The sequence below is a fragment of the Hippopotamus amphibius genome, chromosome X (assembly GCF_030028045.1).
Source record: "Hippopotamus amphibius kiboko isolate mHipAmp2 chromosome X, mHipAmp2.hap2, whole genome shotgun sequence".
Taxonomy (NCBI): domain Eukaryota; kingdom Metazoa; phylum Chordata; class Mammalia; order Artiodactyla; family Hippopotamidae; genus Hippopotamus; species Hippopotamus amphibius.
Genome location: NC_080203.1, coordinates 75,053,090 through 75,075,304, shown reverse-complemented (window position 1 = coordinate 75,075,304; position 22,215 = coordinate 75,053,090). Strand labels below are relative to the sequence as shown.

The window sequence follows — 22,215 nt, the reverse complement described above, 5'->3', positions numbered from 1 at the left end:
ATGTACAGACTGTATAAAATGTTTAAAATAAATAAAAACAAAAAGCTCCTTTTTCCTTGAGAAAATATTGAGAAAATGCAGTGATGATTGCAATATTAAGTACAGAAAATAATACAGGTAAGCCAGGTCCCCTTACAATATTGGTGCACCTTACAAATGTAAACTGATACTATCTTTATAAATGACTTCCCCACCAAACTGCCCATATCCTTTGATGCTTAAATTTTTCTTTCTGCAATATTTGTTTAGGAAATAATCTGGAAAGTCAGCAAGATTTGTGCGCTATGACGCACTTGACAGCCTTGTTTGTATAAAGAAAAATGAGCAACAACCTAGATGTTCAACAATAAGGAAGTACTTAATCTATATATACACACAAACACAGAGATATAGACATAGATAAGTTGTCTGCTTTGTATATTTTTCCCTTCATTGAGGCTGAATTATTTTTCTAACAATGGGAAAAAAGGCAAAAAGTCTACATATATATATAAACTATTAAAAGTAATCAGTTGAATGAAATATTAACTGCCAGAGAAAATATTTTTAAATTACCTTTAATGACATGAAATGAAGTTCAAGACTATCTGTGTGTATAAACACACACACATTTACATGTGAAAAAGCAGGTATAAAAACAGTATGTATATTATTATATACCTACATGACATACGAATCAGAAAAATAGTAGAGAGATACAGCCAAAAATTTTCCAGATATTTGTTAGAAAATATTAGACAGGTGCAGATGAAAATGATTCAGGGAGGTATGGGTGGTCATCAGGATTGATTACTGGTGACATTAGTTTTCTTCTGTTAACTTGTCCGCTTTGTGATATATTTTTTCCTGCAACGAAACTGAATTATTTTTCTGAGAACGGGGAAAAAGGCAGGAAGTGGGCACAAGGGAAGAAGGTGACAAACAGTATTTAAATTCAGCAAAACAACCAAGGACAGTGAAATACCATTTGCAGCCCATCAAGCTGGCCAAGACACACACGCGCGCGCACACACACACACACACACACATCAATTACAGTGACCAGGAGACTATGTAGGGGAAATGGGCATACTCTTTACTAGCTGAGCTGGCTGGCATGAATGCAAATCGGTACAATGCTTATGAAGGGGCCATTTGGCAACACACAGGAAAAGTCTTTAAAATGTCCATATGTGGATCCTGCAAGTCCACAGTTAAGATCATCTGGTATGCTAGCGAAGATTTGGCTTGACAAGGGAGAATTCACTCATCAGAGTGTACACAGTGCTGGGTTTAAACGCAGGGAAAGAACTAGGCACCACCTGAATGTCCAACAACGCGGGAATGATTACAGAAATGTTAGGGTCCATCGATACACTCTGCAGGCACTGAAGATGACGTTTCTGAAGCCTGTTGAATAACATGGAAAGAAGTTCAATGGGTTGAGTTTTGTTTGGTTTTAGTTTTTGAAAAAGCAGGTTAAGAAACACCACATACATGAACCATCCTATAACAGTGTGTTAAATGGGAAGGGGGGTGGAGGTGAGGAAGAGAGGGAGAGAGGAGAGGAGAGAGCCTGGAAAACAGCACACCAAAACGGTAAAAGTGGTTGTCTCCGGGTAGTAGGGTCATGGGGAGCAATTACTCTCTTGGGTTTCCCTCATCTGATTTCCTTCTCCTTCCTGATGTTTCTACCATGAAATTGTATCACCTGTGCAAACAAAGAGAGAAAGTGCTTTTTAAACCAAACCACAAGGAGAAGAGGCAGCCTTTAACCTATCAAGTGGCACAGTTTAGCAAAATTATTCACAACACCCAAGGTGGGTGTGGGGGGAAGGGAGGGGAAGGGAGGGGAGAGAAAGTCAGAGACACAGAGTGAAAGGGACAGAGACAGACGGAGGGAGGGAGAGATGGTGGGAAGGAAGGGGGGGTGTTGTGAGAGAGAGAGACCTGCACTCCCAATACAATACACTGCTGGTGGGTTAGGGGGGCAAACGGGGGGGGGGGGGTTGTAAACCGGGTGGGAGCCAAGGTTTGGCTCTGCTGGCAGGCTCGCTCCTGGGATGTCTTCATCGCAAGGTGGCCTCCTCGTCGGTGTCTTCCTCGAAATCCTTGACGTCAGCACTGGTGGACTGCCTGGCCCAGGCTCCCCTTTCGGCCTCGCGTTCTTTATGCGACTTGAATCTCCCAACGAAAATTTTGCGGTAGTTCAGGAACATGCCATTCATCACATCGATGGCCCGCTCGGCGGACTCCTGCTTCTGGAAGTGCACGAACCCGTAGCCCTTGGGCCCCTTTTCGTCGCAGGCCACTTTGCAGGAGAGGATGTTGCCGAACGCCGAGAAAATGTTGTACAGCGCCTTGTTGTCGATGGTCTTGCCCAGGTTCTTGATGAAGACGTTGCCCACCCCGCTCTTGCGGAGCGAGGGGTCCCGCTGGGACCACATGATGCGCACTGGCCTGCCCTTGATGACATCAAAGTTAAGGGTCTCCAGGGCCCTCTTGGCGTCCACCGGTTGCTGGTAGTTGACATACGCGTAGCCCAACGAGCGGCGGGTGATCTTGTCCCTGCAAATGCGGATGGAGAGGATGGGTCCGGCAGGGCTGAACTTCTCGTACAGCATTGCCTCCGTCACCTCAGGGTGCAGGTCGCCCACGTACAGCGAAGCCATAGGGAAGTCCGGATTCCCCTCCGAGCCCCCGCCCGTCTCCGTATTTGCATCCGCTGAGGCGGCAGCCGCCGCCGCCGCCGCCGCCACCGCCGCCGCCACCTCCGCCTCCGCCTCCACCTCCGCCTCCGCATCCGCCTCCGCCTCCGCATCTGCATCCGCCTCCCCCAAGGGGGGCGCCGCAGGCTCTGCCGCGGCGGCGCCTTCGGCCGCGCTGACCTCCGCCACGGCCGCTGCGGCCAGGGCAGCCTCCGCCTCCTCCCCCGCCAGGGCTGCCGCCGCCTCCCCCAGGGTGGCCTCCGCCACTGCCTCCTCTACTGAGGCCTCAGCCTCCACCTCTGCTTCCGCCTCCGCCACGGAGGCCTCCGCCACCGCCTCTGCCACGGTCGCCGCTGCAGCCTCCGCCGCCGCTGCCGCCGCCGCCGCCACTGTCGCAGTTGTCGCCACGGTCGCCGGTGCCGCCGGGCCGCTGCCGCGACCTCCCTTCCCGCGAGCTGGGGGGCGGGGGGGGGGCGGAAAGGAGGGAGAGGGCAAGAGGGCGGGTGGGCGCCGGAACCCGGGCCGGGGGCACGAGCGCGAGCTGGGGCCGGGGACCCCGGGTCAGCAGATCTGGCGAATCCCAGTCACCTGGTATGGCGAGCGCTGCCAGGAGCGCACCGGTGCGAGTCGCCGCAGCCTGCAGCCCGCTGCTGCCGCCGCCGCTCGGTCGTGGGCTAGCGTGCGGGGCGCGGGCGGGTGGCGTGTGGTGGGGGGGCGGGGGGTGTTGGCGTCTGTGGTCCGGGCAGCTGGGAAGGCTTCTGTCTCTTTGGTTCCCCCTGTGGCTGCTGCGGGGCTGCGGGGCTGCGGGGCCGCGGACGGTCGGTGGGAGGGGGCGGGAGCGGGAGACTTGGGGTTGGGGGGCGGGAGTGTGAGTCCTCAGCCTCTTGGATCGGCTGGATGTGTTTGAAGAGGAAGCCAGGGAGAGGGCTCCATGCGTACCGAGGGAGTCTGGATTAGATTTAGGGAGTTTTGTTTTATTCTTCCTCTCCCCATAGAACATTTAAATGACTAAATCAAGCACCTTGCAAGAGAAGGTGGGTGGCGTTGAGAATACACTTGCCCGGCCTGAACAAAGCCAAGAAAAATGGTTTTCTCACGTTCAGGGGTTCTCCCCACCTCAATGCACACACACTCTCCAACATCACTGGCACCAAGGCAGCAATTCCTATTCAGAGCTGGAGCTGGGGCAAGAGGGGCAAGCTCCCCCTGCAGCCTGCTGACCCATTTTCTCAGAGATTCCTCCCCTTTTTCCAGCTCTTTCCCTCCTCTGCAACACTTGCAGAAGAGTGAATAAAGAACACGACACGTATTCATTCATCCATAATGCCATGCCACAAATATTCATGGAGCTAGTGTTGATCCCTAGGGATATACAGGGGTCCAGGAGGCAAGAGGAAATAGACCGGTTTTGAGATTGACTTTGGGAGTGGACAGTCTTGGCTAGAAACCCTGTCCCTGCTCCAGACTATGGGAGAACCAGAGACCTGGGGTTCTTCAGCCCCCCAACTCCTCCCACCCACCCAGTCTCGATTCATGCAGCTTGGAAGGGGGAGAATCAAGAGCACCCTGTCCTTAGTGCCATCCTCCTTGATAGGTGAGGAAAGCCAAATCAAGAGCTGGGGACCAGGCCTGGTCCAGAGCCAGGCACTAGTTTGCTCTTGTCTCTGCCCTCAAGGCGCTGAGGTTCCCAACGTGAGCCAAGAAACGCACATCCATGTTCAAAGCAAAAACAAAACCCGAAATTTCTCTAGAATGAGGTGTCTCATCCCAGTTCACCAGCTAATATTTATGGAAGCCTTATCCAGTACTTGGCACTGAGGGCTCAGAGACAGGCAATGTGATAAGTGAGCAGTGAATGTTGATGTGTTGAGGTATGGGGCAAGGTGAGGAAAGGTGAGCAGTGTGTATTGTGGGAGCAGAGAGGCCACACAAGGCCAAATGCTGAGGGGATAGGCAAGCGAGCAGCCATTAGAGTGCAACAGAGGCTAGAGTCCCACTTGTTCCGGAAAGGAGGACCCAGCCACTAACCATCCCTGGTAGGAATCAAGTGAGGCTGCACAGAAGAGGAAACCCCCAAGGTGAGCTCTGAAAGATGAGTAGCTGTCCACCACATCGAGGCAGAAGGGAAGGCATTCCAGACAGAGGGATCAGTCTGTGTCCAAGGCCCTATAGCATGCGAGCACATGCATGGTCACTTCTGGTTATGCCTAATAATCTGGTGTGGACAGAGCTCGTGATCTCCAAGAGTATGTGGCAGGAGATGGGGCTGGAAGGCGTGGGAGCCCTGAAAAGCAAGCTAAGGTGCTTGGACTCTATACCCAATCTCACGGGGCCCACTCAGCACATTCAAGGAGGGACTCGGTATGATCAGATCTTTAGAAGGAGTAAACCAAGCATCACCACAGAAAGTAGCTAAGAGAGTAGATCTTAAAACGTCTCATTACAAGGGGAAAACAAAGTGTAACTAACTGAGGTGATGGATGTTTACTAAACTTCTTGTGATAATCATTTAGCGATATGTACATATATAAAATCATTATGTTGTACACCTTAAACTTATGCAGTGTTATATGTCAATTATATCTCAATAAAACTGGGGGGGGGACCCCTCAATACACATATAAATGCACACACAGTTACAGACACCACACACACACACATACAGCTGAGACAGCTGATAGAACAAAAAGGAGACAGTCAGATGTGTCCAGTTCCAAAAGAGTCAGAACAACCCTTCCCTCCGTCCCTCCTTTCCTCCCATAAATAGGGGTTTTACATTTACCGTGAGCCAGGCATTGAACTGTGGACTTCGAGGTCAGATATAAAAAATGATCAAATCATAGTCCCTTTCCTCAGGATGTCTCACTCCACTAAAGCTCAGGCTTCGTATACAAATAAGAGAAATGCCAGCAGAGGGCTATATGTGCTGTGTGATTGGACTATGGTGGCCATGGAGTTTCATCTGCCCCAGCACATATTCTCTCCTCCTCCTCACTCCTGCCCATCCACCTTCCTTGGGTAAATAAAGCTGTTTTCTGTGGTGGCAGCTTTGGCTGGACCTGGGCAATTGCACATGATAGAACAAACCTGAAACTTCAGAACTGACTGGGTCACCGTGGGGCGTGAGGCAGTGAGAACTTTCTCATGGCTGGCTTGGAAAGTATCCTAAGATGGCTGAGAAGCAGACATACAGACATGTGCCTTGCCAGCTTGCAAAGTCTAGCTCTCTGCCCCTAGACAGGGCTAGTGCCAGCAAAGGGCAGGGACAGAGACTTAGGAAAAGCCTGCTGTGCAGCTGGTACCTTGACCAACGTGGTCACTGTCACCACTCTTAGGAGCCATCTCCTGAGGGTATAGGTTGCTTGTAGGCAGGAGGCAGACGAGCTTTGCCTCACCACTCCAGGTGGCCACCAAGAAGGACCCGAGGAGGCAGAGGCCAAGGGGGAAGCCATGATTGCTGGGAGGTAGGGGATGTGAGGATGACGAGAAGAACTTCTCAGCCCATTGCTTGGAGACGGAAGTGACAAGAGGGACCAATTCAAGGACCAGGAGTCAACAAGATCTCTTTCTCTGGCTTTGACTTCCAGCCCACAGAGCCAACAGAAACTGGTGAAACAATAGGAGAAAGAGGTTTGGCAAAGTCATGCTGTGGCCAGTGAATCCACAAACCTGTCAAACCAGAAGACAATCCCTAGGCCCTTGACCCTCCAGCAACAGGAACAGGGCTACTACAGTGACAAGGAGAGCAGCTGGGGAATGCTCTCCAAGTTGCCTCTCACAGAGGCTTCTATGGGGTTCCCCTCTCCCTTTTTTTTCAGGTCCTGGTCACATCTGCAATCAAAAGTGCCCTGACTACTGGTTGCTGTGATTGAGGCAAAGATGAAGAGCCCTGTGGAGGGAGGAAGAGGTCCCTTTCTTGTGGGAGGAAGTGTTACTCTTTTCATTCACTCGATGATTCAACAAGTATTTATGGAAGGCTACCTTGTACCAGGCATTCTTCTAGGCAGAGAGCCCTTGCATCCAAGGAACTTATTTTCTAGTTGGGGAAGACAGACAATAAACATGGCAGAAAATATAAAAGTACTTTGAGGTTGCTACAAATGCCCTCAGGGAAATAAACAAGATGATTTGATACGTATTACCTAGAACCCAGGAGAAGTGGCAAAGGTCAGGGATGACCTCTCTGAAGACAATGATAAGTGGCCAGCCCTGCTGGGAAACAGGGGGAAAACCTGCCCAGCAGTGAGAACTGCGATTCCTCTGGCCTTGTGGCAGGAAAGAGGGGCACTGGAGTCACAGAAAGGATGCCTGTGTAGCTGGAGCCCAGTGAGAGAGGGGATGGAGGGAACAAAGGACAGTGTAGTGGTGGGAAGGAGCCATGATGGAGTTTGGTTTTCACTCAGAGAGCTCTGGTGGGAGCCAGAGACAGAATTGAATCAAGGGAGTGCCATGATCTAATTATATTCAGTAATTTCTCTCTGGCTGCTCTCTGTGGAAAATATTGCAAGTGGGCAGGGCACAAAGTAAAGCAGGGAGACCAATTTGGACCCTCTTGCAGTAGCCCAGTTGGGAGATGGCAGTGGCTTGGCACAGACTGGCAGCACGAATTTAGAGAACAGTGCATGGGTTCACGTGATATTTTGGAAAGAGAGGAACGGACAGCACTTTCTGGTGGATTGAAGGCAGTTGGTGAACAAACTTGAGAAATGAGTGATGATTATGAGAGTATTTTTTTTGCAAGTCTTGGTCATGGAGGTGTTATGTATAGTCACAGACAACACGGGGAGTGGATGTGATAGATTTGGAGAAGGGAGAAAGACAGTTGGCGATGTGTGTCAAGAGTTCCTATTTGCACATGTTAAGTGTCTGAAGTCTGGAGAAGTCCGCTCTCCATGTAGCCTGCAGAAACAGAATTGTCGAGACAACAGGACACAGATAGTATTTACAGCCACAAGACTGGGCAGAATCACCTAGAGAGAGTACTGCCAGGAGAAGAAGGTGCAAGGCTATTCCCTGAGACATGCCAACATGTAGAAGTTGGGTAGAGGATGACAAGCCAGCAGCAGAGATTGAGAAGGACTGGACGGTAAACGGGCCGGCCCTAAACCTGACTTCTCTCCAAGGCCATGCACGGGCCAGCCTCAGTGTCCTCACTCAGGTCCTGCTTTCAGTGCTCCTGGCTGTATGTGCATGGGAGTTGGTTTAAAACGGGACAACAAGAACATTGCGTGCTAGGGTTTAGATTTCTCTTTCTGTTCATTTCAAGGTGGAGCTTTAAAGAGGTAGGTTCAGATACAGAGACATTCAACGAGTGTTTGGAGCCAGCACTGCTCTTCCATTTCGTATGGCCCACCTCCTCCTTCCTATCAGGAGGGAGTAATAGAAAGGAATGGTGATGCAGTTCAGAGAGCAGGGGAAAAGAATAGAAAATAACGGAAGAAGGTAGGGGATGGGGGTGGGTACCAGTGGGGAGAAGGACAGATCAGCTCTATGTGTAAACAATGACTCAAAACACTGAAAACAGGGATCTACACAAAGAAGTCTCTTCCTATGAATTTCTCGTGGACATAGCCATAGGAAGGATGCTCCGGGGAACAGAGAATGAAAGCATACATGTATTTTGTAGTATGGAAATTGTTTTTGTCAATTCACACTGCCCCCAAAGACTCCCCCGACTGAAAATCATTATGACATACAGGCCAACAAGAAAGCAGCCTTAGACTTTTACTTAGGAAGAATTGGAAAGTGTTTGGGTGTGTACCCCTGTTATTTAACAAATAAGAACAATGATTATTAAATTGTCTTGAATAAATACAGCACATTTAGCAAATGGTCCTTTGGATACTTATAAAGTAAAGAGTTAAGGGAGGCAGAGATGTAGGGCAGGGAAGGAATGAGAATCGAGTCAATAGAAATAAGAGCCCCAGGACATCGGGACATACACACACGAGCATGTTTAACACCTAAGGATTCACACTGGGCAAACTAGGATACAAAGCAAGCACTCATCAATTGGGGAATGACTGAAGACACTGTGGTACAGCCGTTCCATGGATTATTATGCAATCATTACCAAGCACGAGTTATGTCTATAGGGTCTGATTTAGGGGGACCTTCAAAATATGCTATTATTAAGTGAGGAAAGTAAATTGCAGAGAGGGGACAGTGTATGGTCCCATCTGCATGTTGCGGGTTGGGGCATGGGCGGGAAGATAAGAGGTTGTGATCTCATACTTATTTGTATGCCTATTTGACATCTCCACCTGGATGTCTCATAGGCATTTCATCCTTAAATGGCACCACCATCCACTTGGGTATTCAAGTGAAATGAAAAATGGAGAGGCACCCTTATTTCCTTCCTCTCCCACTCCCACATCTTCCTCTGTCCACTATCTCATCCCTCAGCCATTCCTATCATCTCTACCTCCCAAACACCATTGGAACCTCTCCGACTCCACTGGAGTCTGCCATTAAGCCTCTCATGGGATCCTGCCAAGCCTCCTAACTGGTCTCTGACTTCCACCAAACTTCCTTGTCCACCCAGTAGCCAGACTGATCTTTCTGAAAAATGAATGGCGCCTTTTTTTTTTTTTAATTTTACTTATTTATTATTTTTGGGGGGTACACCAAGTTCAATCATCTGTTTTTATACACATATCCCCGTATTCCCTCCCGAATGGCGCCTTTTGACTCCGCTACTCAAAACCCCAGAAGGGCTTCCCACTTCACTTGGACTAAAATGCAAACTCCTCAACATGACTTAAATATAATGAGCTGCATGACCTGGCCCTTGCCAGCCTCCCCATTCTCACCTCTATCCTGGTCATTGTGGGCTTTCTTAGAATACTCTGACTACTCCGCGATGCAACCTCCATCCTTCTTAAGGGCTTCTACCTACCTCAGACCATCTTTCTCCATCCTCCATCCTTTCGCCATCGTTAACAGGTTTTCAAACATACAAAAAATTATAGCGAGTCAGAGAACATGCACCCAAGTACACATCACTCAGAATGAAAAAAAATAAAATATTTGTCCTAGTTTTGTATCAGATGATTAGATTTTTAGGGTAATAAAAAGTACAAAACACAGCTACCATCCCCTTTGGAGCCCACCCCCCCCCAAAAAAAAATCCCATTCTCTTTGCCACCCCCCATAGGACACATGCCTTGGTCACTTCTGGGTGTAATTAAAGGCAGGAGACAAGCAAGTCCTGAGTTTCTCTCTCTAAGTTTTTTTCGTCTCCCTGTCTCTCTTCCGTTACTCCTTTCATGAGGTTGAGAATTTCTCTGACTTTCTTTGCCATTTTCCTCTCAGAAGCAGACAGGGTCCACAAAAGGGAGCATGGTTGGTGATATTTGGGCTCAGGATGGTCATGAGAAATGAAGACGCCTATACTCCTAGCAGTCCTTGTATGTTTCTGAATTCCTGGGCCTCAATTCCTCAAAGAACATGGGCCTTGGAGTCAAATGGACTCTCTTGTAGGCAGAGTTCCAGAGTAAAATGCTTAACCACTCTGAGCCTCGGTATGTGCTTTGAGTTTGAATTTCAGAAACCCTAATTAAGGTTCTCAGGATTTTTTTTTTTTTATAACAAGTAGTTTTGCCCAACCCTATTTAGGAACCAAGAACAAAGGACTGACTGATAGTTTTTACATAGAATTTCAGGTATTTTTCTCTCTGGGAACCAACTCTCCTTCCAATGCATGCTTAAAACTTTAATGCCCTTCTTTGTCATAATCTTAGGCAGTTTACAGGCGTGATCTTATAAAAATATACCTATAGGTATACCCGTAGCCCATGACTTACTAGCTGTGCTTACCTTGGTCAAGTTGCTTTCCCTTTTTTGTTTGTTTCTTTGGCTTTGGAGTCCTCATCTGTACAAAGGGATGCATAATTTGTAAGGACAAAAAGACGTGGTAATGTTTGGAAAATGTTTTACACAGTGCCTGGCATGCATTCAGTGCCGAACACAAGGAACTCCTTATTAATGTCAGTTCCCTCTGTCCTGAGGATATCCTTGTTCAGCTGGTTTTTGAAGGCCCAGTGTCTCTCCTTTCTGGTGTCCAAGGAAGCTTGGCACTTTCTCTCTAACCGGGAGCAAGGCGTCAGTTCAAAGGGAGTCTGATCCTCTGGGCTATATCCCAGGGTATGGCTGGATTTTACTCTAGGCAAGTGCCTGATTCTCTGGCCTTAACTCACCTAACTTACACCCCCATTCAGGTTTTCCTTCGTTCCCCTGACCTGAGGACCTTTTTGTGACCCATTTATTAATTTTCCCTGAGGTCCAAGGACCTTGCATGTCAACACATGCAAGGATGCCATTTTCTGTACTCAAGAAAACCACCTAGAAGATTTGATAGTACTGTCTCATAGAATGGGGTGTTGAGTCAGGAGTTTAATTTTCTCTCAGCTGCTATTCACCCCTTTGAGCACCCTTTTTGGGGACCACTCTGGAGATAAATTACTACAAGGCAATACGTTCCTTCAAGTTCTTTCCTGTGGGGTACTGAATGCATTTTGACATGTTCATGATGTCTCTGGAAGTCTACTACCAACATTCACGATTGTGCTAAGACACTTTCATGGGTTATGGGCATATGAGTGACTGATCTTCATTACCATGAGTTGCTGAGCAATTTAAGTTTACACTGTGTATAATAGACGTAAGATGAAATCTCTTTCCATATGGTAAAGCCTTGGTAAAGTCATGATGATTAGCTTTGGGACCTCCTCCCATACACACCATCTTTTAGAAACCATGCTCAAAAATAAAAATTGCTCTTACTGAAAGGAAGTCATGCACATGGTAAATAAAATAGTGATGACCAGAAAGTACAAAGAAGCTTGTGATAAAAAGCAAAGGTCTGAGACCCCATCACTTCCCACTCCCCGATTGTGCTTCCCAGGGTAGATCACTTAAATAATTCCTGCTTGCATTGTTTTGGCAGTTACCGTACTACATCTAAATATTGTGCTTAATCTGCTATTTCAAATAATTCATCAACTTTAGGCATCATCAAGTGACCACATTCTTCTTAAAGAAGACAATTTAACTCATTCACTGTGTCTTCAATCTGCCTTCACTTTCTCTCAGATTTCATACTTTCTTTTGATTTTCAGTTCCTCTATTGACAACTCTAGTAACTTTAAATAATGTGCTTAATCCTCAGTTTCTTGCATACACCTTAGTCACTTTATCTTTTCTTTTTTCTTCCTATAAAATGAGGATATTACCACATCTATCCTTCCCTTCCTTCAACCTCTCTTCCTCATTTCTACATCCTCTTCTAATCAGATTCATGATCATTTACAAACACTTTTGGAAACCTAAAAAACATTTTCTGCTTTGAAAAGTAGTACAAGTCTTTTACCTTTTAATGAACCCCTAATAATTTTGATCATAGGTCCACATTGCTTCGCTGAGTGTAGGCCGGACCAGAGAAGGAGACTAGTCCAAATCCTCTCTTTATCTTTAGTCCAGTAATTTCTGAAAGGTCTGCCACATTTGACTTTGACTTATACTTGATCTATGCATCAAACTCTCTCTCTCTCTCTCTCTCTCCCTTTCTATCACACACACACACACACACACACACAGACACACACACACACACACAATTAAATGGTTGCCAAGCCACTGATCATTAAACCACTTAATCTTATAGCAATTTATAAAATGGGTGCTCTTATAACCTCTGTTTTACACCTGGGAAAAGTTTGGTAGCAAGGACTTAAATAACAGGCAAGGTCTCATATAATGTAAGTGGCAAAGTCTGGAATTGATTCAAAGAAAGGCAGTCTTGTTCCAGAATTGGTCCTGGTGACCACTATGTTATTCTACAATAAGCTTCTCTCTTTCAGTTTATCAAAATCTGTAACTATTGCTAAATTAACCCATGCTGTTGGAACAGGTGGAACAGCTCACAGATGTATGAATAATGGTTGACAATCAATCGCCCTACTTTCAAAACCGCCACCAATCCCAGACATCAGAGGTTATAGAGAACAAACTTATCTGTTTGACATTTTTGTTTACACTTTCCTCAAGTTCATGCAAATCTATAAAAACAGATTGACATTTCTGTGAGTGGATATTCTTTTATTTTGTCAAAAAATGGTTACAATTTTTGTGACTTTCTACATTCACAGAGCAGGTCAACACATGTAGATTAATTCTGTTTTATTAAAATCTGCACTAGGGGACAAACTGGAATTTATGCAACAATGCCCTGATGGTTTCAGGTGTTTTATTTTTAATTTTTGCAGACAGCATGACAAAAGTCATTCTTACCTTTGTTCCCCTTTCTGTAATGCATCCTTTTACTCTCAGCCTGCTTTTAAGTATTTTAACTTATTTTTGTTTCTAAAGCAATTAATTAATGGTGGGCCTTAGTGAGACTTTCATTCTGTATCCTGCTTGGAATTCATAGGCCTCCCTGGAGCTGTGAGTTAATCATTTTGCCTCATATTTGGAACATTTTCTACCATTAAATGCTCAAATGTTTTTCTGTCCCTTCCTCACTTCCTCTTTTTTCTTCAGTGACAACAATTACATGCAGGTTTGGTGACTTGATGTTGTCCCACAGGTCAGTGAGGCTCTTTCTGTTTTTGTTTGTTTGATTTTTTTAAAAGCTTTATTGAGGTATAACTGACACAACAAAATGCACGTTTACACAATTTGATTTGTTTTGACACATGACCCATGACATTATCTCCACAATTAAGATAAGAGACATTTCCTCATGCCCGTTGCAACCCCTACCCCCTGTTCTCCCTGACACTTCCCTCCCCATCACCAGGAACAAACTATTAGATTACTTTACATTTTCTAGAATTTTGCACAACTTATGACTGTCACTCACACACACACACACACACACACACACACACACACACACACACACATGTATGCACATGCATTACGGTATAAAGTTTTCTTGGTCTGGCTTCTTTCAATCAGAGTAATTATTTTGAGATTCACCCATGCATCAGTAGTTCACTACAATTTACTGCAAACTAGTATTCCATTTTGTAGATGTACAGCCGTTTACTTATGCCTTCACCTGCCAACAGACTTTGGGATGTTTCTAATTTTGGGTTATTGCAAATAAATCTGCCATGAACATCCATGTAGAAGTTTTATGTGGATGTGTGGTTTCATTTGGCTTGGGTAAATACCTAGGAATGGAAAGCCTGAGTAACATGGTAGGTGCGTATTTAACTTTTCAATGAACGACAAAAAAAAAAAAAAAAAAAGTTTTCCAAAGTGGTTGTGCATTTTACATTCCCATGAGTGGTATATGATGGTTCCAGTTCCTTCAAATCCTAGCTCACACTTGCTATGGAGAATCTTTTTAAATTTTAGCCATTCTAATAGTTGTGTAGTGCTATCAAATTGTTATTTTTAGTTGTATTTCTCTAATGACCAGGGATGTTGAACATGTGTTCATGTGCTTATTTCCCATCCATGTATGAATGGTGAAGTATCTGTTCTAGTCTTTTGTCCACTTTTAACTTGGTTGTTTGTATTCTTAACATTGAGTTTTGAAAGTTCTCTCTGTATGTTCTGGATAACTGTCCTTGATCAGATTTATTTGTGTTGTTTCTAAGAAAACCTGGCCCAACACAAGGTCAGAACAGGTTTTCTTCTAGATTTTACTTAAGCTTACCTTTAGGTCTGTCATCCATTTTGAGTCAATTTTTGCTAATATATATAATAAGAGATATTAATGCTCATATTTGAGGGATAGGCATATCCAATGTCGCTAGCATCACTTCTCGAAAAGACTACCCTTTCTACACTGAATTGCCTTTCTATCGATGCTGAAAATTAGTTGTCCTTATGAGGGTGGATTTATTTCTGCATTATCTATTCTGTTCCAATGGTCTATTTGTCTATCTTTATGCCAATATCACATTGTCTTGATGACTATTGCTTTACAGTGAGCCTTGAAATAAGGCAGTGTTGACTCTCCAAATTTGTTCATCTTTCTTAAGGTTATATTGGCTGTTTCTGGATCTTTGCAATCCCATGTGAAACTTAAAATATTCCTGCCAATTTCTACCAAAAAAAAATCCCTTCTGGAATTTTCAATGGGTTTATGTTGAGTCTACAGGTCAACTTGGGAGGAACCGACATGGTAACTATATTGCATCTTCTGACCAATAAGCATGGAATATCTCCCCATTTAAGTCTCCTTTCTTTTAAATAAATAAATTTATTTATTTATTTAATTTTAGAGGCTGCGTTGGGTCTTTGTTGCTGCATGTGGGCTTTTTCTAGTTGTGGCGAGCAGGGGCTGGCTCTTCGTTGCAGTGCACAGGCTTCTCATTGCAGTGGCTTCTGTTATTGTGGAGCATGGTCTCTAGGAGCACAGGCTTCAGTAGTTGTGGCACACGGGCTCAATAGTCGTGGCTTGCGGGCTCTAGAGCACAGGCTCAGTAGTTGTGGTGCACAGGTTTGGTTGCTCCACAGCATGTGGGATTTTCCCAGACCAGGGCTTGAACCCATGTCCCCTGCATTGGCAGGTGGATTCTTAACCACTGCACCACCAGGGAAGCCCATTAGGGCAGTCTCCTTTGATGTCTCTCAACAGCAGTTTCATGGTATATAGCTTGAAAGTGTTATCCCTACGTATTTCATATTTTCTGATGTGGTTATAAATTTATTTTTATTTCTCACTGCCTGGTACAAGTGCATACAAATACAATTCAGTTTTCTATATTGATATTGTATTATATCCTGTGACCTGGCTAAACTGACTCATGAGTCCAGTTTCTTTTCTTTGTGGATTCCCTGATTTTCTGTATATAAGACCATGGCAACTTCAAAGAGAGATTGTTTTACTTATTCCTTTCCAATCTGGGTCACTTTTATTTCTTTTTTTATTTTCTTTTTGCCCTGAGTAGACCCTCCATGAAAGTGGTGATTGTGGACGTCCATGCCTTGATCTCAGTGGGGGAATCATTCAGTGTTTCACCACTAATTAGGGTGTTAGCTGTTAGATATTTGTAAGTGTTCATTATCTGGTTGAGTAAGTTGCCTTCTCTTGCCAGTTTGGTGAGAGCTTTTATCATGAAACAGTGTTGGATTTTTTAAATGCTTTGTTAAGAAGATGATATGGTTTTTGTTCCTGGTTTTAGTTTGTTAGCATGGTGAATTACTGTCTGGTTTTTGAAAAGTCAGGTAACCCTTGTATTCCAAACCCCAAGTGGTAATGATGCATTAATTTCTAAATATATTTTGGATTTGACTTGCTGAAATATCATTTAGTAATTTTCCATCTTGTTCATGGGTGATGTTGGTCTACACTTTTCCTTTCTTGTAATGTCTTTTTCTGGTTTTGGTGTCAGAGTGATGCTGGCATTGCAGGATGAGTATGAAAATTAAATTAAAATTAATATGAAGTTATCTGAAAGAGCTTATGTTAAAATGGTATTATTTCTTCCTTGAGGGTTTGGTAACTTTCACCAGTAGAGCTATGTGGAGTTTTCTTTGTGGGACTATTTTTACTTATAAATTCAATTTCCTTGGTAGATGTAAGACTCTTCAGTTTATCTATTTCTTACTGAATGAACTTTGGCAGTTTGTGTATTTCAAGAAACGTGTCCATTTTATCTAAGTTGTCAAATTTATTGGCATAGAGTTGTTTGCAATGTTTCTTTATTATCATTTTAATATCTACAGGCTCTGTCATGATGCCATCTGCCTCATTGTGATGTTGGCAATTTGTGTGTTCCCTTTTCCCTGAACTGTTAACCTAAAGGCTTATCAGGTACAATGCTCTCCAAGGAGGTAGCTTTGGTTTCATTCATTTTCCCTATTCTTTTCCTGTTTCTGCTTTACTGATGTCTGCTCCGATCCTCACTATTTCCTTTCTTCTTTACTTTGGCTTGAATTCTCCCTCCTTTCTTAAAATGGCATCAGAGGTCACTGATTTGAGACGTGTCTTCTTTTCTTTATACGTAAAGAGTGTTTCTTGTAGACAACATATGGTTGGGTTTTGCCTTTTAATCCACCCTGATGATACGTCTTTGAATTGGTATATTTAGACCATTCACATTTAAAGTCGTTATTGATGTAGTTGGATTAACATCTACTATATTTGTAACTGTTTCCTATTCATTACATTTGTTCTTTGTTTTTTCTTCCCCTCTTTTTATGTCTTCCCTGGGCTCACTTGAGCATTGTATATGATTCCATTTTATCTTCTCCTTTAGCATATCGAGTACGATTTTAAGCTAATTTAAGTGGTTACCCTAGAGCTTGCAGCAGACATTTATAGCTAATCGAAGTCCATATTCAAATAGCACTACACTGCTTCATGTGTAGTACAGGTACCTTATAACAGAGTCTTCCCATTCCTCCCTCCCGTTCCTAATGGCAATACTGTCATTCATTTCATTTATCAGTGTGATATAGTTATTGAATACGTTGTTACTATTATTACTTTAAACAAGCAGTTATCTTTTAGATCAGCTAAGAATGAGAACAGTAAGTGGTTTTATTTTACTTTCATTGGTTCCTTCTTCTATGTTCTTCCTTTCCCTATATAGATCTGAGTTTTTGACCTTTATCATTTTCCTTCTCTCTGAGGAACTTCTTTTAATATTTTGTGCACAGCAGGTCTGCTGGCAATGAATTCCTTCAGTTTGGCTTTGTTGGAGAAAGTCTTTACTTTGCCTTCATTTTCAAAGGATAATTTCACTGGATATAGATTGCTTGATTGGCGGATTCTCCTCTCAACATTTTAACTGTTTCACTCCACTCTCTTCTTGTGCACATGGTTCCTGACCAGAAGTCTGATATGATTCTTATCATTGTTCCTCTATACTTATGGCATTTCCCTGCCTCCCATGGTTTCCTTCAAGATTTCATTCATTGTCTGTCCTTCTGCAGCTTGAATATGATACTCTAGGTTTTTTGGTATTTATACTGCCTGGTGTTTTCTGAGCTTCTTAGATCCATGTTTTGGTGTCTGTCATTAATTTTGGAATATTATCAGCCATTATTACATCAAATATTTATTCTGCTTCATTCTCTCTTTCTTTTCCGCCTGGAGTTCCAATTAAGCTTGTGTTGCACCTTTTAAACTTATCCTACAATATTTCAATGGTACGTTATTTTTTCCAAATTCTTCTCTTTGTATTTCAGTTTACAAAGCGTTTATGAACATATCTTTAAGCTCACTGCTTACTTCGTCAGTTGTGTGCAACAAAGATATTCTTCATATCTGTTAGCGTTTTTAGTTTTCAACATTTATTTTTGATTCTTTCTTTGAGTTTCCTTCCTTCTGCTTACAATACCCATCTGTTATTGCATGCTGTCTATTTCTCCCAATATGTCACTTAATATCTTCATCATAGTTGTTTTAAATTCCCTGTCTCTGTGTGTCTTTAAGTGCATAAGCTGTGACTGATGGCAGGCTCAGGGGAAAGACCCTAACCCTGTGACCAGTTGGTTGTGTGTCTCTGACAAGACTTTGGCCTCTGTTCTATAGAGCTCTCAAGGGAAAGCCTTATACCCTGTGCAATGTACAGGCCCAACAGGTGGTTGCTCATGAAAAAGCAGTAATTAGAGAATTTTAAAAATAAAAGACAGAAACTAGTGTAAAAAGCAGTCATGCTGAGCTCTACATTTATAAGAGCAGACAGCTCACTGGGACTCTTAAATGCCTCTGATGCTGCTGCTCAGGTTTCTTTCACACACATCCTGATCCTCGGGCTTGTGCATTGTAGGAGAAAACACCCGTGTTGTCCTATGGCACAAATGTTTGTGGGGAGTGGTGCTGAATGCCTCATCTCAAAACCTCCTAATAGGCCAGAGAGCACCATGATCTTACTGCTTCATTGTAAAACAGGCAGTGACTGTGGGTCCTCTAAGCACTGAAGCATATCAACAAGCCAGAGGGCTACTCTGCACTCTGCTATCCACTTAAGCCCAAGGCCTCTGAAGCTAATTGGGTGGCAACCACAGAGGATTTTCCTAATCCTGATGATATTGATTGGAACTCCCTGGAGGAGGATGCTGCTGCAGACTGAATAATGGACACCCAAGATATATACATCCCATTGCTGAACCTTTGAATGTCACCTTATATGGCAAAGACCTTGCAGATGGAATTAACTTAAGGATCTTGAGATTTGGAAACTGTGCCAGATTACCCAAGTTGGACCTTGGGTAAGTGCAACCACAAACAACCTTATAAGAGGGAGCTTAGGGATATTTGAGACAGAAGAAGAGAAGGCAGTGTGATCACAGAGGCAGAGATTGGAGTGATGTGGCCGCAAGCCAGGGAATGCCAGTAGCCACCAGAAGCTGGAAGAAGCAAGAAGGGATTGTCTGGTAGAGCCTCTTGAAAGGAGCGCAACAACCCTGCAGACACCTTGATTGTGGCCCAGTGCAACTGATTTCAGACTTCTTGCCTCCAGAACTGAGAGGAAATAAACTTCTGTTGCATTAAGCCATTAAGTTTGGGTAATTCATTAGAGCAGCCTCAGGAAACTAATACAGAAGCTCACCAACGTGTGTTGAGTAGAGACGATCCCCCTGAAGCATATGTTATAACCACCGCAAAATAAAAACTACAAGGGAGAGGAAACAGAAACAGAGGTCTAGGTTTGATTCGACTAGAAATTCAAATTTCATTAAGAGATTTAAGCAATTAGCAGATATAAAAGGTGCTGATTGGCTTCTGTGCCTATATAATGCTATCTTTGAATTAACTTTAAGTTCTACCAAGATGAGCCAATTGTCTGCCATATTCGTGTTCCTCAAATTAATAATTTATTATGGGTTCCACTAGACCTATGGAAATAGGTGCACAGTGTCCATTCACCTAAACATTCATGGGCATGGCTCGTGGCATTTTCCTTGCTCCATTGGGTGTCCATAGCATATAAAGCAGCTCACTCTACCGTTTTAGTAAAAACTGAGCATGCCTTCATGAACTAGAGTACATTGAGGGGGACGATTATTAAGGAAAATTGGTATAGTTCAATCAGTATATCACTATTCTAAGCACTCCAATGGGCAGGAAACCAAAGCCAGTCCTGAGCAGTCTCCTTTTGAAACCAACATCTGGCAGTTATTTCTCATGGGAGCACCTCCAAATTATAGAGCTTCCCCACTGCCTTTAATTAGTCAAGTGGCTATTAAGGTGGCCTTAGATGGCCTAGAATCAACTGACTGCTCATGACGAGGGTTCTGAGATCTCTCTCTTCACTTCCCAAGGTAACTACTACTGAGGTGAGTTCCCATTTCAGATTTTTCCTGCGCCACCTCCCACCACTGCAGAGCCCTCACCAGAAGACTTGGTATTGGGTGAGCCTGTTACCTGAGCTTCCCCACCTATCTGATTTGGAGTAATATCCCTGAGGAGCTCCAGATCTTCTATGACAAGCTCCCAATACCCAATCTCCTTTTCTCTTGAACACATCCCCATGGTACAGGGCCAACTGCCCTATTCCCTAACAAAATGCATGTCCCCAGGTCCCCAGTGACTTCCTGAGGAAACTCTCCTGTGTTAGTCCATTAGTTGTGGCACAATACCTTTTATGGCCTTGATTGATACTGGTTCCCAAGTTACATTAGTGATCCCCAGAAACCCCACTAAATTTAAAGGAAGAACCCTCTGAGTTTTCCAGGGCATTGCCAGACATAAGATGGAAAGTAAAGAAGTCTGCCTTACATCAGCCATTTGCACAATAATTTGACTAATTTTTCAGTGGTCACAGCTCCCAGCCCCCCACCCCCCCCCCCCTTGGATTTCCCTTTAATGGGATGGATGTTCTAAGTAGCTCAGTAGCCTCCTGGAATAACATTAACACTTAAGTCCATACTGTTAATCTCACCAAAGAGGACCCTGTAGACCCACCTCAACTCCTTACAATTGTTAATATGGCCCAATATAAATTGAAATAGTGCTTTCAAGGATTGGGACCCATTATACGAGATATATAAAGCAGAGGGATAATTACCTCCACTGTTTATGTTTCACAGTCCACTTTTGCTTGTTGATTAACCTGAAAAGAATAAATGGTGCCTCACAGTGGATTATCACAAACTTAATGCCACCATCTCACCCATTAAGGACCCCACATCTAACACAATTTATATGACCGAGGCCATTCAATCTTCAACTGACAGATATTTGCTGTTATAGATCTGGCTGATGCGCTCTATTTTCAAGGCCTACTGTAATACCTTCTAAGCCTCAGGTCACACTCACCCTTGAAATGACACAATACACTTTTAGTCAGTTGTCCATGGGGTACCTCAATAGCTCAACCATAGCATACAACCTCTGATGGCAATACCTTAACCCAATCCACTTGTCCCCAGATACCCAAATCTGGAACTACAATGCCGACATCCTCCTGCAAGGAGAATCAGTACAGACTCTCACACAAGACATAGAAACACTCACCACTACAGTTACTGAGAGGAGATGGGCTGACATTTGTTTCAAGGGCTGAGCACCTCAGTTAAATGCTTAGGCATCCTCTAGATTACTGAGGGTTGATGCATTCCTGATGTAGTTAAAAAGCAACTCTTAACTTTGTCATCCTTAACCACTCGCATGAAGGCCCAACACTATTAAGTCTCTGGCTCCTGGAGGCCGCATGGTCCCCATTTACAAACACTATTACAGCTTATTCACACAATCTCTCACAAACTGGCTCACTGTGAATGGGGCCCTTTAAAACAGAAGTCTCTAGAATCGGTATACCTCATTTAGTGCTCTCTGGAGACTCCTTTATGGTGGAAGCTCTGACAACCACCTCCTATGATTCTTGGAGCCTATGAATCACATATGATAGCTACCACAAGTTTCTCGTGGAATAGACTGCCCCTTTTGGTCCCACCTTATATATTAGAGCAACTTCTGCTTGCATACTAAGCCCTCCTGGAAATGGAGGCTCTCACAGGACTTGAGCTTATGACCCTCTGCACCAAGCTGCCTATTATACCCTGGCTCATGGAAGCAGCACCACACAAGCTTTGCATTGCAACCAAGGTCTTCTTGCTGAAATGGAATTAACACATACAGAGTAGAGCTATACCTGGCCCTCTACCCTGCAGGAAGAGGTAGTCTCCCTTATTATCATTTCCTGGCCAGATGCTATGGTGCTGGATGAGGTCACCTCTCTCTCAAAACCCCTGGCTACCTGAGGATCCCCTTGCAATCAACGGAGTGAACAGCAAAGGAAGTTCATATATTTTATGACATCAGCACCATCATCAAGTGTGATGGAACTTGTTGGAGGTATGCTGCTTTTTATCTCTTAAGCAGAATATCCCTGACAAAGGATGGCACCCACAATCAACACAATTGACCAAACCCCTCGAAGTTGTATTGGTTTTGGAGGATACACTGACCAACCACTGGTCTCAATTACATATCTTTACAGACTCCTGGGTCACTGCCAAAGGTCTAACGATTTGGTCTGGCCACTGGCAACAACAACAATTTCCCATTCCTATTCCCCTTTGAGGCAAATAATGTTGTAAATTCCCTGCCTTTCAG

General features: G+C 44.1%; 1 protein-coding gene across 1 annotated transcript; it reads right to left on the bottom strand.

Annotated features, from left to right (window-relative positions):
• Nucleotides 1–748: 748 nt before the first annotated feature.
• LOC130842001 (polyadenylate-binding protein 1-like 2) lies at nucleotides 749–2,664 on the bottom strand. The gene is made up of 2 exons (XM_057718646.1): nucleotides 1,572–2,664; nucleotides 749–1,389 (listed from the first exon to the last, which is right to left on the bottom strand). The coding sequence occupies exon 1, from the start codon at nucleotides 2,649–2,651 to the stop codon at nucleotides 2,049–2,051; it is 603 nt and encodes a 200-aa protein (XP_057574629.1). The 5' UTR covers nucleotides 2,652–2,664; the 3' UTR covers nucleotides 749–1,389; nucleotides 1,572–2,048.
• Between the last annotated feature and the right edge of the window lie 19,551 nt (nucleotides 2,665–22,215).

What these genes read in the sequence shown, in the direction of transcription:
- LOC130842001 (XM_057718646.1), bottom strand. Translation starts at nt 2,651, where the DNA reads ATGGCTTCGCTGTACGTGGGCGACCTGCACCCTGAGGTGACGGAGGCA.